Genomic DNA, 15,041 nt, shown 5'->3' with positions numbered 1-15,041 from the left:
TTTTATGTGACGCTGAGGGTCGAGCCCAGGGCCTCCTCACACGTGCTATGCAAGTGCTCTATCTCTGAGCCACAACCCCAGGCCAAGAGCTAATCAAATTTTAAAACACGACATACTTATTGAAAATCTCACATGTCCTCAGTATAAAAGTGGACAAAGGAAATGAACAGACAGATAGGAATGAAAATGGTTAAAAAACAGATAGGAACATGTGAAAATCACAACCAAAGTGACCCAAATTCAAGAGCCACTCCCCCTTGCATATCTGATGAGCAAAATTCAAGAAAGCCACGACCTCATAATGGCTGAGGGGTATGTAAGCTGGCACAGCCCCTGGAGAGCAACATGGGATGTGCACCACAGCTTTACACACGCTCACACCTCAGGCTCGGCAACTTCCACTTCATATAAAATGTCTCCTCAGGAACTTTGTGATAGGAGAGAAAATGTGGAAACAATCAAAATATCTGACATGGGAGTGTTAAATAAATTCTGATATAATTTGATGTTGGCGTGAAATTTTGTTGTGTGAATTCACGCAACAAAATTTAATGCCAACATCAAATTATATTTAAAAACACTCAATAACCTGAAAAATATTCAACAATCACTGTGAATAAAGGAAGCAGAATAAACACTGCTATATGCTATAACAACAATTTTGAATTATTCTTATCCACATAGATTTTAAATCTGAAGGAAAATGCAACCAAACTTTAGCAATCATTTTTCTCTAAAATTATTAACTTTATTTTTCTTACTTTTTTGAGTATTTTAAAAGTTTCTATAATAAGTATGTGAGAAGAGATGCCATAATTTAAATAAATAATACAACTACCTTGCATCAATATGCTCAGGGTTTGAACTAACAAATTAGTTCTGGAAAAGCAAGTAATTCACAGATAAAAACCTGAAGAATGCATTAGTCCTTGCATTCCAGCTTTGTAATACACCTTTGGTTCAGAACTTCACGAAGGAGAGCTGTATAGAACGGACCTCTACCAGGACTACCCTGGCGGGCCAGCCAATAGTAGCACTATCTCTTGACCTATGAAAAACCAGGTACAGACACCAGGTCCAAACCACAGAGAACTCAACCGTAATGGTGTTGCCATGACACACTTGCCTGCCCAGAGTCTGCCCAAGACCACCCACTTATGGCCCACAAGCCACTAGGTGAAAGCAACTGCTGAAATAATCCCTGAATTGATAACTCTGGCATGAAGAGCCCCAAATCCCAAGCCCAGACTCTCAAGCACCCCTCCCCAGCCCCTGCTTGTTTTCTCTGGCAGGATGTTTTATAGTATGTTCATTTCCAACTCAACTAATAAAGCAGCTCTTTAAAGTTTAGAAAAACACTGCTTATTGGGTTCCTGGGTCCAGCATGTGTGCAATACATAAATAAGCAAAGAACACATGTACAGTACCTTCCCGAAGCTGTGCTGGCTTGGCAGAATTTTCCCCACTCATTAAAACAACAAAAGATGCAGCTGCTCGAACTGTAGCCTGCCATGTTGACATGGCAACGGGTGGCTCCTGGCACGGAAAAAGGGCCCTGTTGTTTATGGGAGATCCCACAGTATAAACACATGGCCTGCAGAATAAAGACAAAGACACAAAGGGGAGAATCTTCAAAATGAGTTGTCATTTTTCTCACTACCATGGTAGTGAAGGTTAAGTTGAGCTTTCAAAGTGAAAACATTTGAGGCTTTGTAGCTGACTGGTTTCAAAGCACACTGAACTGAAGCTGCCAAGGGGCTGGCCATGTGAATAGCTGAGTGGTTATTTCTCCCAAATGAATTACTTAAATATGTAAAGAGGATTTTTTTAAGGAGAAAAATATTTTTTGGAAACAGTTTTAGATACAAGTCTGCCAAGTACATATACCCTTGCCCCTCCCCTTAGGCTCTTATGCCTTCAAAAGAAAAAAGTTTTACCAACATTCTTACACACTTTTTGGAAAGTGTTCTGGAAAAGAAAATATGTTTGGAGATCACTGAGATATTAATACTTGGAAAAACAAGCTGGTGGTCTCAAATCCAATGCTGGCGGGCAGATAACCCAACCTTAGAAACCACCTTCTCCAATGGAAGCCTTGTGGGAATCCTTGTGGGAAGGCCAAGAACAGGGGCTGGCATGTAAACAGGACTGTGGGTCCCGATAACCAGGCTTGTGATGGGAAGGCCAAGCATACAGAGCTGTTACCAGCAAGCGTATGAAACCAACGGATGAAGGCAAGACTCTGCTACAACCAAAAAAACAGAAACCCGCCCAAACCAAGAAGGGCCCTTCCATGGCTGAGCGGTGGAAAGGACCTACAGCATCAAAGGAATTCATTTTTTTAAATGGCAGAGCAGAAAGTACAAGATTGACTCCTTGGGAAAACTACCTTAGAAAAATATTACCACTTTTTGTTTTTCAGAATTTATGACAAATATGATGCTGTTTTAATTAGTTTAATTTATGGTGTGAGTGAACAGAGAGGAAACAGCACAACTTCTTCTTGATAAACTGGTTTTCTTTCCATTAACAACATTATCATTGGACACTTGCCCGTTCCTACAATGCACAGGAACACACGGGATGATGGCCCTACTCTGTGGGTCAGGATCCAGTAAGGACAAGAGAACCTTGCTGGATCCTCCTAAAGAGAGATAATAATATAAGAAATTGGACCCACAAATGACACCAGGGCTGAGAAGCCACCAGGCACAGCAAAGCAAGCCTGAGACCAGCTCCAGTGGTGAGCAGCAATGACTCTTCCTCTGCGTGGGGCAGCTATGTCACCAGGCCACAGCAACAGGGGCACCTGGCAGAAGCCAAAGTTACAGAAGACTGACCAGTGGGAGCCAAGACCACAGAGGAGACATGGTCACACGGAAGCAGGGAGAAAGGAAGAGATGGCTAGTAACTTGCCAACTCCAGCTCTTAAATCTTCTACCAGTGCTCCTCATTGGCCAAACCTTGCAGGAAGCCAGAAGAGAAGAGCCTGGGAAATGAAGTCCCTTCATCCAGGGACGATCCCACTGAGAGCAGAAAGTGGTCTCAAGAGTGAGCAGGAGATGCAGTATGCGTGCGCTTACCCACAGGTGTGCACACCAGACACGCAGTTCCAAAGGCAGTCAGAAAACGTCCATCCAGGTTAGCTGGCCAATGTACTACGAGACTGCAGGCAGGTCCCTTCACCTTTCTGTCATGGGTAAAATGAGGAAGGGGAGGGCAGGCAGGTGACTTTGATCATCTATTCTGGCTAGTAAGTATATAATTCTTGATCTCAAGTTTATTGTTCCAAGAATAAGGAGCAAATTTTCATTTAAGGCCCCAGATTCTCCCATCAATTTCAGCGAGTTCTGAGTTCCCACTCTTGTCCCCTTGGGTCCTTGGTTAATTGGCTTAACCTTAGTTAACTGTCCAGCCTCAGGCTGTTTAAGATCCTAATAAGAGAAGCTGTTAGTTCTCACCTCCTCCCAAGTGGGGCAGTAATAGGAGGAGGGATCCCAGAGCAGCTCAGGTAGGTGGTGTCTAGTCATACCTCATTTGGAGAATTCTGCTTATTAGGTGTTTTCTTTTTCCCCAAAAGCCCACGAGAAGGGTCCCCAGAAGGAGAAGAATGAGCAGTGAACAGGGGACGTATTATCATGGCCAAGTGGCTGTACAACTCCTGTGTCCTCTGACAGCAGCAGACACTGAGAAACAGGGCCTTCTTTCTCACAGAAGCAGAATGGACTCCTAACATTTCTGGTTCAAGAGTTCTAGGAAGCCCCTTCCAGTGTCGGAACCCTTGTGGAGTGAGTCCTGTGCAGTCACAGAGAAGTGAAGCACCCTTGCCTAGGGCTCTCCTAAGACCATCTCGGCCTCATGCACGAAGAGGCCTGACCCCACCACCTGGTAGGCTGAAGTCCCAAGGTGCTTAGTAGGCCCAGTCTGAAAGCATCTGGGCTCTCCGTACCTGGGTGACTCTCTGCCCTGCACTGGGAACAAACCCTCCCCGAGACTGGCCTGCCAACACATTGTTCTTTTCCTCCCTAGGAGGCTGGCAGGCCAGGCAGGGCACACCCCACACTCCACCTGTGCCGCAGGCTCCAGAAGCCTCCACACCTCTTCCGTGAAGAAGCCATCAGATCTGAGTCACATCTGAGGACGACTGCACAGGGAAGGATTTGGTAGCTCTGAGACCAATAGGATACGGCAGAAGTGATGGCCATCTCATCTTATTGCTGAGATAAGTGGCTTTTGTCTTTGGGGTTCTCTCTCCTCTCTCTCCCTCTCACCATTTGCCCTGTGGGAATCTGGTTGCCAAGTCCCGAGGACACTCAGACAGCCAAGGAGAGGGGCCCACATGGTAAGAGGAATGGAGACCTCTGGTCAACAGTCAGAAACTGAACCTGCAACGACCATGTAACTGAACATGGAAGAGAATTTCCCATCTTGCTCAGGCCTTGAGATGCCTGCAGGCCCATCTGACGGCTCTCTGCAGCCTTGTAGGAGGGCTTGAGCTAGAAGCACCAGTTAGCCTGCTCCAGGACAGACACTAGGCTCCTCAGACACTAATTGAGACAGCAATGTTGGCTGTTTCAGGCTGATCAATTTTGGAACAATTCATTATGCAGTTATAATAAGCACAGAAGGTTTCTGGTCCAAGTGATGAGATGGATGGTAAAGCTACTAAACACGGGAACTCAGGAAGGGGCAGGGAGGGAAAAGATAAAGGGTACCTCATTCTATAATCTGTTTACAAAGGGCTTTACACATCCCACAGCAGAGGTCAATTTATGGATGTGGAGACTACGTGTTGTTAATCCCAAACAGTGGGGTGTCCAAAAATGGGACCAAGTGTCTATACTCAGACCTAACCCAGAGTGTCTAGGAATGACACTCATGCAGCGCATTATCCGTGCCAAGTCACGTGCCAGCAAGGATGGGGGGATCCTTTCATAGTATAGATTGAAAACCCACATGCTGCCCACGTTCTTCCCTTCCCAATTTTGAATTATGTCCCCTCTCGCAATCTAGTTCAGAACATTTTGTTCTAGAATTTTGTCCAGATTTCTTCTGTCATTCTCGTGAAGGCTCTTTCAGCCATTTTGTTGCCTGGGTAACTAAACTCTCCCGTCAAGGGGTTAGTGACCCGGTCAGACCCTAAGGAAGCACTGCCTCCAACAACTCCACATCCTCCCAATTCTCTTTTCCTATCCTACCCTTTACACTGCTGGAGTCCGTTTCTGTTAAAAGTCAAAGTGTTTTCTTTCTGGCTTCCCACTTGGTATCCAGAGCTACAGCCACAAGTCTTAAAAGCCACACCCACAAACACACCCATGTCTAAAGTAAGACTCAATCGCTTTTTGTTGGAATGTTTTCACAGATAGAGGGAGGCCCTAGGCACTGGCTTCTTGAAAAGGCAGTATCTTTGTGATCCCAGCCTCCTCCTTCCCAGGCCTTTCCCTCCTTCTCAGCTACAAGCTCACTCCTCCCTTCCCAACATGCCCAAACCAAGTGCCAGGGCTTAAATTCTTTATAACCAAAAGCCTTTGATCTTTTACAGCCTGGTATCCTTCTGCATGTCTCACGTCATAGTGCAAATACTGAAAACAATTTAAAGTTAGGTAACTCTCTTTTAACAGAGATGAAAGCTTCATCCTGTGGATAAATCCTGGCGGAATTTGGGGCAACTGCCAGCAGACAGAGGCTAGGTAAACATGGGGTCTTCACAGAGTCACGCGATTATACATCCTATGTAGTGACTCCAGAGGAAAGATGGCTTCCATCATGCACACATTCAAATGAGACCCACTACATATGCAAGCTGATTCCCTGCTTCCCTGGCCCCTCACCCAGAGGGGAGGAAAATCAATGTGCATTTATAAACAGGCTGCACAGTATCTGAATGTGTAATCACTGAAATAAATGCAGCTGTGTTTATTCAACATGCACAGCCTTGCACCTCGGCTCTGTTGCTAAAAGGCTTGTGGGAGAGATGTGCAGGCGCCAGCCTGGAATTCTCTGATGCTTCTAACGTCATTATTTCCAGACCGAATAACTCCTTCTAGCACGCAAAGGAAAATGCTTTCTCACCAGGGCTCATCTCACATGCCCTGGGAAATCCACCCATGAGGGAGACCCCCTGGGCAGCCCAGGTTCACTGCAGTTGGGCATAAGGACAGTGGAAATCATAAAGAAGAGGGAAACATAGTAAGATGGCTGGAGAGGCAGGTCCATGGCTTGCTGCCATTAAAGAACTTCTAACCTGAAAGAACCTGTACAATAACAATTGCTTCAGCTTCTTGTTAAATGCCTGTGTTCACCTAGTGGCCAAAGGAAACCCAGCCACACTGACAGTGCCTCCAAGGTAAGCGATCCTAAGGACCCTGCTAGAAAGGAGCCTGTGGGGGAGTCATTCGAAGCACATTATTTTCTTTCTTTTCAGTTGACAGCTATGTGCATTTGTCTTTTTGCAGTCAGGAGAAAAGTTCAAAACAGTTAAGTTCTACTACTTTCCATCGAGACACCCCTTTTTCAGAGGCTGGTGATCACAGTTCAAGTACCGGGGACAGGCTGCTGGGAGAAGCAGTAGCGGGTAATGAGCCTGCAGGGTCCGTGTGTGTTGTGGGGTTTGATGGGATCCTTCCAAAAGTGAGGCCTGGTCTCTGGGGCCTGGCCAGGAGCCACATACAGGGCAAATCAGTCAGAATCTTTTAAAAGCTTCCCAGGATTACGAAGTCTCAGGCCTTCTCTAGTCTTTTTCAATTTGTTCTATTTGTGCCCAATCTTTTTTACAACCCCATGTTCTCATTCAAACTAGGTTACAGTCTCCACTGAAGGTAAGTAAAAACTTCTTGCTTTTTTATGCCACAAAAACCAAGAAGCCAAAAATACTGGGATAGGACAAGTCAACTATGACACACACTCTCTCTCTCCACCCCCCGACACCCACACCCTTTCCTTATTATCTTTCTACTTCATGGCACAAACACAAAAATCAGAATTCACCCATCATACTGACTCTATAGCAGGTCCACAGAGGACGCGACTTTGATATGGACAGGACTGGAATGGCTCTAAGCCAGAATTCAACCACTTCTTTATGGAGGTGTTTAGGGTACAAGACAGGCAAGCTGCCTATAAAGGCAAAGACTGTATTTGTCACCTGGAAGCCCCTTCATCAGCAGGGATCCAGCTTTGCATCTACAGTAGCTCTCATAGGATCATATACGCAGAAAACACTTGGAGATCCTTTCCTGGAACCGTCTCATTTTACATTCGAGGAAAGTAAGCTCTGAGATGAAAAGTGACATGTCTCAAGTCCTGAGCTACGCTCTCACCTCCCAGGTCTCTTCAGCGCCCTTCACTCCTGGTCATGCATGCCGCTGCCTGTTATCATCATCTGCTGTTCAACTGCCCGTTTGATGTTGGGGCACTCTGTTTAGCTAAGGTAGTCCCTTGCCATCTTTTCTCCTTAGGGCCTAGGATTCTTGGCTATGCAGCCATACGTAGAGGGCGTGGGAGAAGGAGGCCAAAACATGAGCCCTTTCAAACATTTTCAAGTTTGGAATTACTAACCCCTTCTTTGCAATTATATGATAATATTACAGAATTAACCTGTATTTCCACTTTAGTTCTCATGAATTTTGTATTGGTTTCTTGAAGCAAGAAAAAAAAAAAAGGCACTAATCGTAGAAACACTTCCTCTATACATGAAATCTCTTTGGAAGCCTCTTCTGCTCATTCTTTTAATTCTAAAACTTTCCTTTACAGTGAGATACAAAATAATGAAGTTAATTCATAGTGTGTGGGGGAGGGGGCATGTTTAACATCTGTTTTTGATGTCAAACTAAAAATACTACAAAAGTGTACTGCTTCCTTGTTCCAATGGCTAAGCAATAAATATAACAAAGAAAAAAGTCGTATTTTGCCAACTTCATCCTGGCTGGCCTAGTCTAAATCAAGAATACCACGGTGCTTTAGAAAAGTTTAAATTTTAATATTACTTTTACTTTATAATGTGCTTCCCCAGTTAGTTTTCGTATCCTGCAAGGCAATTCAAATAACTGTACTTTTCCTTATAGATTTCCTAGATTGAGCCCAATTCCCTTCTATTTGACCCTCATTCACTGATGTCATCAGCTAAGCCCAGACCTACTAGACTATGAGGCGCTTCCCCAACCACCCTCAAGATCCTAAGGGAAAGGGAGTGGGTTATGGAAAGAAGGCTTTGGTTTTAAATACCATTTTAGGGTCTGCAGTTGAGCTCAGTGGCAGAGCGCTTGCCTAGCATGTGTGAGGCACTGGGTTTGATCTTCAGCACCACATAAGAATAAATAAATAAAATAAAGGTATTAAATTTAAAATAATTAAAAGCAAATACCATTTTATTCAGTGAAATGGGGAAAATGTAAGAAATGCAACGAAAATGAAGAAAACACATGAACTCAGTAATTTCTATTTTAAAAATATTTTCTTGGGTGTATTTAGAAATTAGAATAAAAAAGATATTAAGTCCTGTTCCTTTCTAGCTCTGCAAGAACATCTTTACATACTCCTGACCTTGTTCTTGCTTTCTTCACAATATTTTTAAAGGACACACAAGTCCACAGAGCACATAAAAGTAAACACCTTTTCCAAGAAGTGTGTTGTAGCAGATTGTTATCCATGTTTCCTCTGCCAGTCACTCAAATGTCACCTACAGTCCAGGATCTGAGGACAGAGGCAAGAAGGGACCTTGAGGTTCAAGAGTTGGCACAACTGCAAAGTGGCTAGACCAAGACAGGCAGACGGAGTGCACTACTTCCAGGTACTTCATTTTAGAGCTAGAATAATAATGGGGAAGAAGAATTATTGATAATTACTTAGAGGATAACTGCTCTTTTATAATTTTAAACATATTGATTCTTCTCCAGAGAACGCTGCACTTAATGATAAAAAGTGGGAGGACAGATCTTACAAAGGGGGTCTCTGGGGAGAAAGATGGTGACTTTTCTAAATCTGAGGGTTTTTTTTTTTAATAAACTTTGTTTTGGAACAGCATTAGATGTTTTTTAAGATAATACCCAGTGGCCATGACTGGTGACTGGAGTGCACGCTGCATTCAGACCTCCTCCGTCTTCCCTGTCTGCTCTCTGCCATCTCAGGACACTCGAGCACTTCTGATCACCACTTCTCCTCAGGCTCCTCCCGACTGACAGTTCTTAGACTTTGCTTGTTCAAGCTGCTCTTGATAGTGTTGAAGAACACGATCAGATACCGAGTCAAATGTCCCTCAGTTGCGATTTCTCTAATGTTTTTCTCAAAAATATCTGAGTGTAAAAACTACAATTTCCTAGTTAAATATTCAAAGATGTATGTACTTAAATCTTACTGAAAATCACAATTCTAATAATTTCAAACAAATCTGAACACCTACTTCTTTTCCTTCCCTCCTGGTCTCCAAAGAAAATCCAATAACTTATTCCATAAATCAATCACTATGATTGGTACTGATGTCAGTTTGTCTCAACTCTGCAATTTCCCAAAGGCTGTCTCAGACTAGAAACAAGACAGGAAGTGAACTCATTCTCAGAGGGCTAGGAACCAGAGCAGGAGGTAAGATTAGAGGCAAAGAATGGGATAATTATAGCTCAAAGTCAAAGTAATACTTAAAAAAAAAAAAATCTAAGAAGTATGAGAGGGCTGGAGGGAAGCTGAGGAGCGATGTAAACAATTGCAGGAGAGCCCTGCTCCCAAAACTGTAAAGGCGGCTCTCAAACTCGGCATCCCTCCTCCCAAGATCTGCAATGATTGGCAGTACACTAGCAAAAAAAAAAAAAGAAAAATAGGTAAAATAATGAGGAATCTAAGTTTGATTTAGACATTCTTAATTCTAAAATTTAGAGGATATTGGAGAAAGAGCCATAAGAAAAGAACAAATGGCTGCCTAAATGCCTCCCCTGGAAAAGGAAGCCGCATCAAGCCTTTCCCTGCACTAAAGAATAGGGAGCTTCCTCTTGCCAAATACCAGGAATGGCGCCAGAGAGGCAGAACCCTGCCTCAGCAGGACAGACTATTTCACTCCTCAGAAACAGATCTTTCAAGTTCTTTGGGGGCTCACATCAAAGGACAACTGACAGAGTCCAGGGAGACACGGCTGCCCAAGGAGAGGTACAGTATGAAAGTTACAAAGCAGAGCTGGTTTTATTGGACAGCACTTTGCCCAGCTTTGCACCAACCCAATTTCACAGCCATCTATATTCTCTTAGGGGCACTGTGAAGGAATTTTGAAAAAATACTTGCTCGGAGACTCATTCCCATCGACTCCACTGAGAGTCATAGTGATCTCAACCAGGAGGTAGGCTCAGAGTCTCATCATTAAGCTTGCCTTTCAATCGCCTTACTCCAAAATGCCAGAGCTTAATAAAGTAATCTTTTCATTCTGACTTATAGGAGGTAATCCTATTAAGAGTTCAGTTTACCTGAGAATTTACTTGCTTTTCTGTGTGTCTAGGATTTGCGGCTACCTGGGTAATGTCACAGAAGAAGCGAGAGCATCTCCACAGAACTGGTCCCTTGTCTGAGAGCAAGATTACTGTGACTGTGGAGTGCTCAGATAACCTACCTGCCACTCTGGTCTGAGGTCCAAGCAACTGACCGCCCCTCAGGTTTGGTCTTGTACCATATCCTGATGGCATGAGGGAACTCAGAAGCCGTCAGAGCCCCTGGCTTCCTGATCTGTAAGCTCCAAGTATCAGTGTCAAAGAACAGTTCCCCACAGCCAGGAGCCTGGCCACAGCGAGCATAATAATCCAGCTGCTCCCTCCAACGATCCGCAGGCAGAGTCACAAGTTCACCAACAACCTCATTCCTGAGCTCCTCAGAAATAACCGAGAGCTTGGAAGACCTTGTAAATTTTTCAATACCTGGCACAGCAGCAACATCCACCTCCTCAACCTTTAACACAGACAAATCGCAGCAGTCCAACACCAGCAAAAAATCCTCTCTCCCATGGTTCCTTGTGTCACAGCAGTACTCTGAGCTAGAGATACCAGAAGCCTGTTCCTGGTTGTCATGGTTACCATCTTTATCAAAAGTATCTTTTTCACCTTTATCACAGATTGCAAAATCATTATATCCCAATTTAGATGAGTCGGTCCTTGCATTTGTTGCAGGAATATGGCAGGGCTCAGGTGTCCTAAATGTGCAGGCTTCATTTGACTCCAATTGGCAGATTTCCTTGGTGGAACTAGTTTGTTTCTTGACTTGGTTTCCATCCTCAAAGAAAAGCACTATGGTGCCCTCAATGGTCTGACTTTCAAAGTTCACGTCTAAATCCAGCACATAGTGCTTCACAAGCATGTGGCTGGTGTTGGCCATAAGAGGCAGATCATCTCTGGAAGGGTCCAGCTTCGTGTCCATGGTGTAGTCTGCTGTTTGAAAGGTTGGTTAAAATCTCAGATGGGGCTTCCTCTCTTGCCTTAATCTTCCAGAATCATAAATGGCTGCTTCCTCAAAAAACACCTATGCCACAAGTTATGCTTCCACGACTTTCAGTCTCCTGGCAAAGAAGAAAAAGACAATAAGGTAAAATTCCAAATAAGATCCTAAACGCTTCTGCAAACCGCTGCTCCTGCGAGTTGACTACCATCCCTAACAATCCCCCAGCGTGGCAGGTACTCGTGGCTAGAAGGCACACTAAGCTTTTTGACTGACATGAAAGAAGCTGCGCTATGGATTTCTAAAAATATTTCAATTACCAATGGAATGAAATGGGCCTCCACAAAGCTGAAAGAATTGTGTTCCTCACTAAAAAATCCTTGTTTTGAAAAAGAGCAATTGTTATGCAAAATCATAACTGATCATCACTGTGCTTCTTGTTTTAGAAGATATTAAATGTATCATTTCTAATTTTGTGCATCAAAAGATAAGTGATTGTTTCTCTACTGTGATTCTAAGTAACAAGTGTGAATGAGGGCTAAATGGACTCATACATTTTATTCTTTGAGAGTAATAATTTAATACATACAATGTAACTCCAGGGATTAATGTACTTTTCACATTAGGGCTGCTCTCATATCAGCACTTCCAGTAAATTACGGGAAAATGAGCCAATTTACCAGGAGTGCATTCTAAGTATTCCTTTGAGATTGTTCATGGAGATTTTTCAAATTTATAGTTAAATACTCAAGGTATATCATTACATCTTAATAGCTGAAAACCCATTAACATTCTGGATAATAGCCTTTTTGTGGCAAACAAAAGGTCTTCTCATTTGAAAAAAATAGTATGCAAATACCTATAAAAGGAAGGAGAGAAATTAAAACACAGAAACAGATGTTGCAATAAAGTGTACAAGTTCTTCATAAAAGTTCTGAATCAAAATGTATTCTTATTATATAATAGCAATGCAGCTGAAAGAGAAATTATTTGAAATTATTCAGTCCCTGATGTGTACCTAATTTCTTTTAGCGTAAGCTGTTCTTTTTTTATTCTTTTACCAAAAATGAAAATAAAATAGCAGGAGAAAAGAAAATTCTGACAGAGTAGATATATTTAAAACAATTTTTATATTTCTAAATATCAAGAGGCATTCTTCTGTGAACTACAAAACAACACTACTTGCATTGACCTTTCAAGCAAATTGCAGTGCTCCCCCTTCTGTTTTAACTCCTCCTCACTTCCCTTCTGACTTTATCTGCCTCTCTACTAAATCTTTTTATTTCCCTTCCTTCTAGAATCTCATTTCAGCAAACAACCCTATTGAATTTTTAGGTTTTTACCTCTCACAAAGACATTTCCTCACTAAAATCTCACTTAACTTTAAAAAGTGGAGCCTCCCGTGGCCTGATATGATCTAACTAAAGCTACTTCTCCAGTTATGGGGATGACACTCCCGTTGCACCCTGTTCTCCAACCAAAGGGCCTGCTTAAGACTCCGATCCCTAAAGAACTCCAGCCCTGCCAGACCTTGGCACTAAGAAGCAACTGAAGTGCTCCTGGATCCCATCTGCCAAATTCTGTTCTCCTTCTACACCCTGGTTCAAGTGCAACCGCCTCTCAGAATCCTTCACTGACCCCACCGGCTCCTCTACCAAACTGCATGCAGTAATGATGTTAAACACAAAAGGAGTACAGAGAAGTCAGGGAAGTGAAGAACAGTTTGAGCCAGGTGCAGTGGCGCACATCTGTAATCCCAGCGGCTCAAGAGGCTGAAGCAGGAGGATTGCAAGTTCAAAGCCACCCTCAGCAACAGCAAGGCGTTAAGCAACTCAGTGAGACCTTGTCTCTAAATAGAATACAAAATTGAGCTGGGGATGTGGCTCAGTGATCGAGTGCCCCTAAGTGCAACCCCCAGATCCCACCCGCACAAAAAAAGAACAGTTTGAAGTTTATTTATGGAAAAAACTGGTACTTCTCTTAGTGCTAGAAGAGTCAACAGGCACAGGGGATAAGCTAGGGTATACTGTTTTCTGAATGAAAGTGATTGAATTGCCATTAATTAATAACAACCTCTGATAAAGCCATTGACTATATCCATGCAATGAGAAACAATGATGTTCAATGATCTTCATCCTGCTGGTGTTTGGAATTGCTAATATACAGCTGTTGACTAGTTGTTGTTTTTTTAAAACATATATTTTTTAAAAAGCCTGAAAATACACACACACATAACCTTAGTGGTTGTCTAAACTTATCACACTTGAAGAAAACTAGGTTAGCACTGATACCAATATAGATGTAAATATTCATTGTCTAACCCTAATAGATCCTTCATTTATTTCTGAAAGTTTATATACTTTAAGAATAAAATATATTTTACAAAACAATGTTTGCTGCTTTTGTGCCTGGGTGCAGAGAACAATGCTGTGACACTGTCTTAAAGCCTATCCTTTCCAGGCTGTTATCAAACCCACTGTGACCAAAACCTGTCATTATCCAGTGGCTAACCACTGCTGCCTCTAAAATAAGTGTGCTATGTGGTGTGGTTTTTGTTTTTGTTTTGTTTTGATTTATGAGAGAAAGAGTCTTGCTAAGTTGCCCAGGCTGGCCCCAAACTCCTGGGCTCCAGTGATCCTCCTGGCTCAGTGTCTGCAGTAGCTAGGACTGCAGGCACACATCATCATGCCCAGCTCTGGAGTATATTTTAAACAATTCAGCCCTTGTTGTTGTGACTGGCTATTCTTTGGTCCTCTTAGCAGATTCTTGGCTACATGCTTCACTGTGGCCATTCTGAGTCTTTCCTTCTGCTCATTTTCCAGCTCCATGCTTGCTGACTGGTTCTCAGGTGATTATTTGATCTTTACTGAGATGATCTCTGAAACTTCATCATACCTCAAAGCATATCCAGTTGTTCATAACTACTGCCTTCTCCTAATTTGGAGGGAACAGCATCCCTTCTGCATCAAGCCAATCCTGCCCTCTGAACCCAATTCTGGAGTCTTAAGAGAGCCAAATAAACAACACTCTCCCTTCCCACCAAATTCCAAACATACAAGAAATATAGTAAAGACATGGCATCAGTAGTGATGGGAGACCAAAATATCATCATCACTACTGATGAAAGCTAAACTGGAGAACATGGCTTACTGCAAGACCCAAAGATACCAGGAAATTGCATCCCCGGTTCCCAGATGGTTTCAGACAATCTGGGTCAGGTCAGAGCTCCAAGGAGAGGAAAGATCACCGCCCCCCACTGCCCCAAGTAAGACTTAAGGGCTCAAATTGTACAGGAGAACAGCTCTCTGTGGAAAGGATTGCTACCTAAAAATCAAAGGGGAGGAGATGATTGGAACATGCCCAAGTTTATTAAATTAAGCCACCTTGTGAGATAAAGACACAAAACCAGGAATGTCACTCTAATTGAACTCCCTCAACACGAAGGAAATGACCGAAACAGGAAAGAACCATTCCCCCAACACCATCACCTTCCACTTACTAAACTTACAAATTGACAATCTTGTTTTATTTGATTTTTTTTTCTCTTGCTAACATTTTTCTCTTTACCATTCCATTCTATTCAAAGACCAACCTTTTTTTTTGGGGGGGGGGGTGCTGGGGATTGAACTCCTACTTGCTAG

The 15,041-nt window shown here is 43.0% G+C and overlaps 1 protein-coding gene across 34 annotated transcripts in view; it reads right to left on the bottom strand.

Annotated features, from left to right (window-relative positions):
- Aopep (aminopeptidase O (putative)) overlaps window positions 1–15,041 on the bottom strand; it is a 306,545-nt gene that overhangs the window by 257,244 nt on the left and 34,260 nt on the right. For 33 of the 34 annotated variants that reach the window (XR_013429872.1, XR_013429877.1, XR_013429878.1 and 30 more), the window contains 2 exons: window positions 10,586–11,521; window positions 1,428–1,594 (listed from right to left, as the gene is read on the bottom strand). Coding sequence is in view for 28 of the 34 variants with exons in the window: in XM_078030512.1 (XP_077886638.1) it covers window positions 1,428–1,594; window positions 10,586–11,382 (964 nt within the window). In the remaining 6 variants the exon portion in view is untranslated. Of the gene's footprint in view, window positions 1–1,427; window positions 1,595–3,083; window positions 3,106–10,585; window positions 11,522–15,041 lie in introns of those variants that run through there. The other variant, XM_078030529.1, reaches the window with a different exon arrangement.

This window comes from Ictidomys tridecemlineatus, chromosome 13 (assembly GCF_052094955.1).
Source record: "Ictidomys tridecemlineatus isolate mIctTri1 chromosome 13, mIctTri1.hap1, whole genome shotgun sequence".
NCBI classification, from domain to species: Eukaryota; Metazoa; Chordata; class Mammalia; order Rodentia; family Sciuridae; genus Ictidomys; species Ictidomys tridecemlineatus.
The sequence above is the reverse complement of the archived record's forward strand: the minus strand, read 5'-3'. Positions and strand labels throughout refer to the sequence as shown.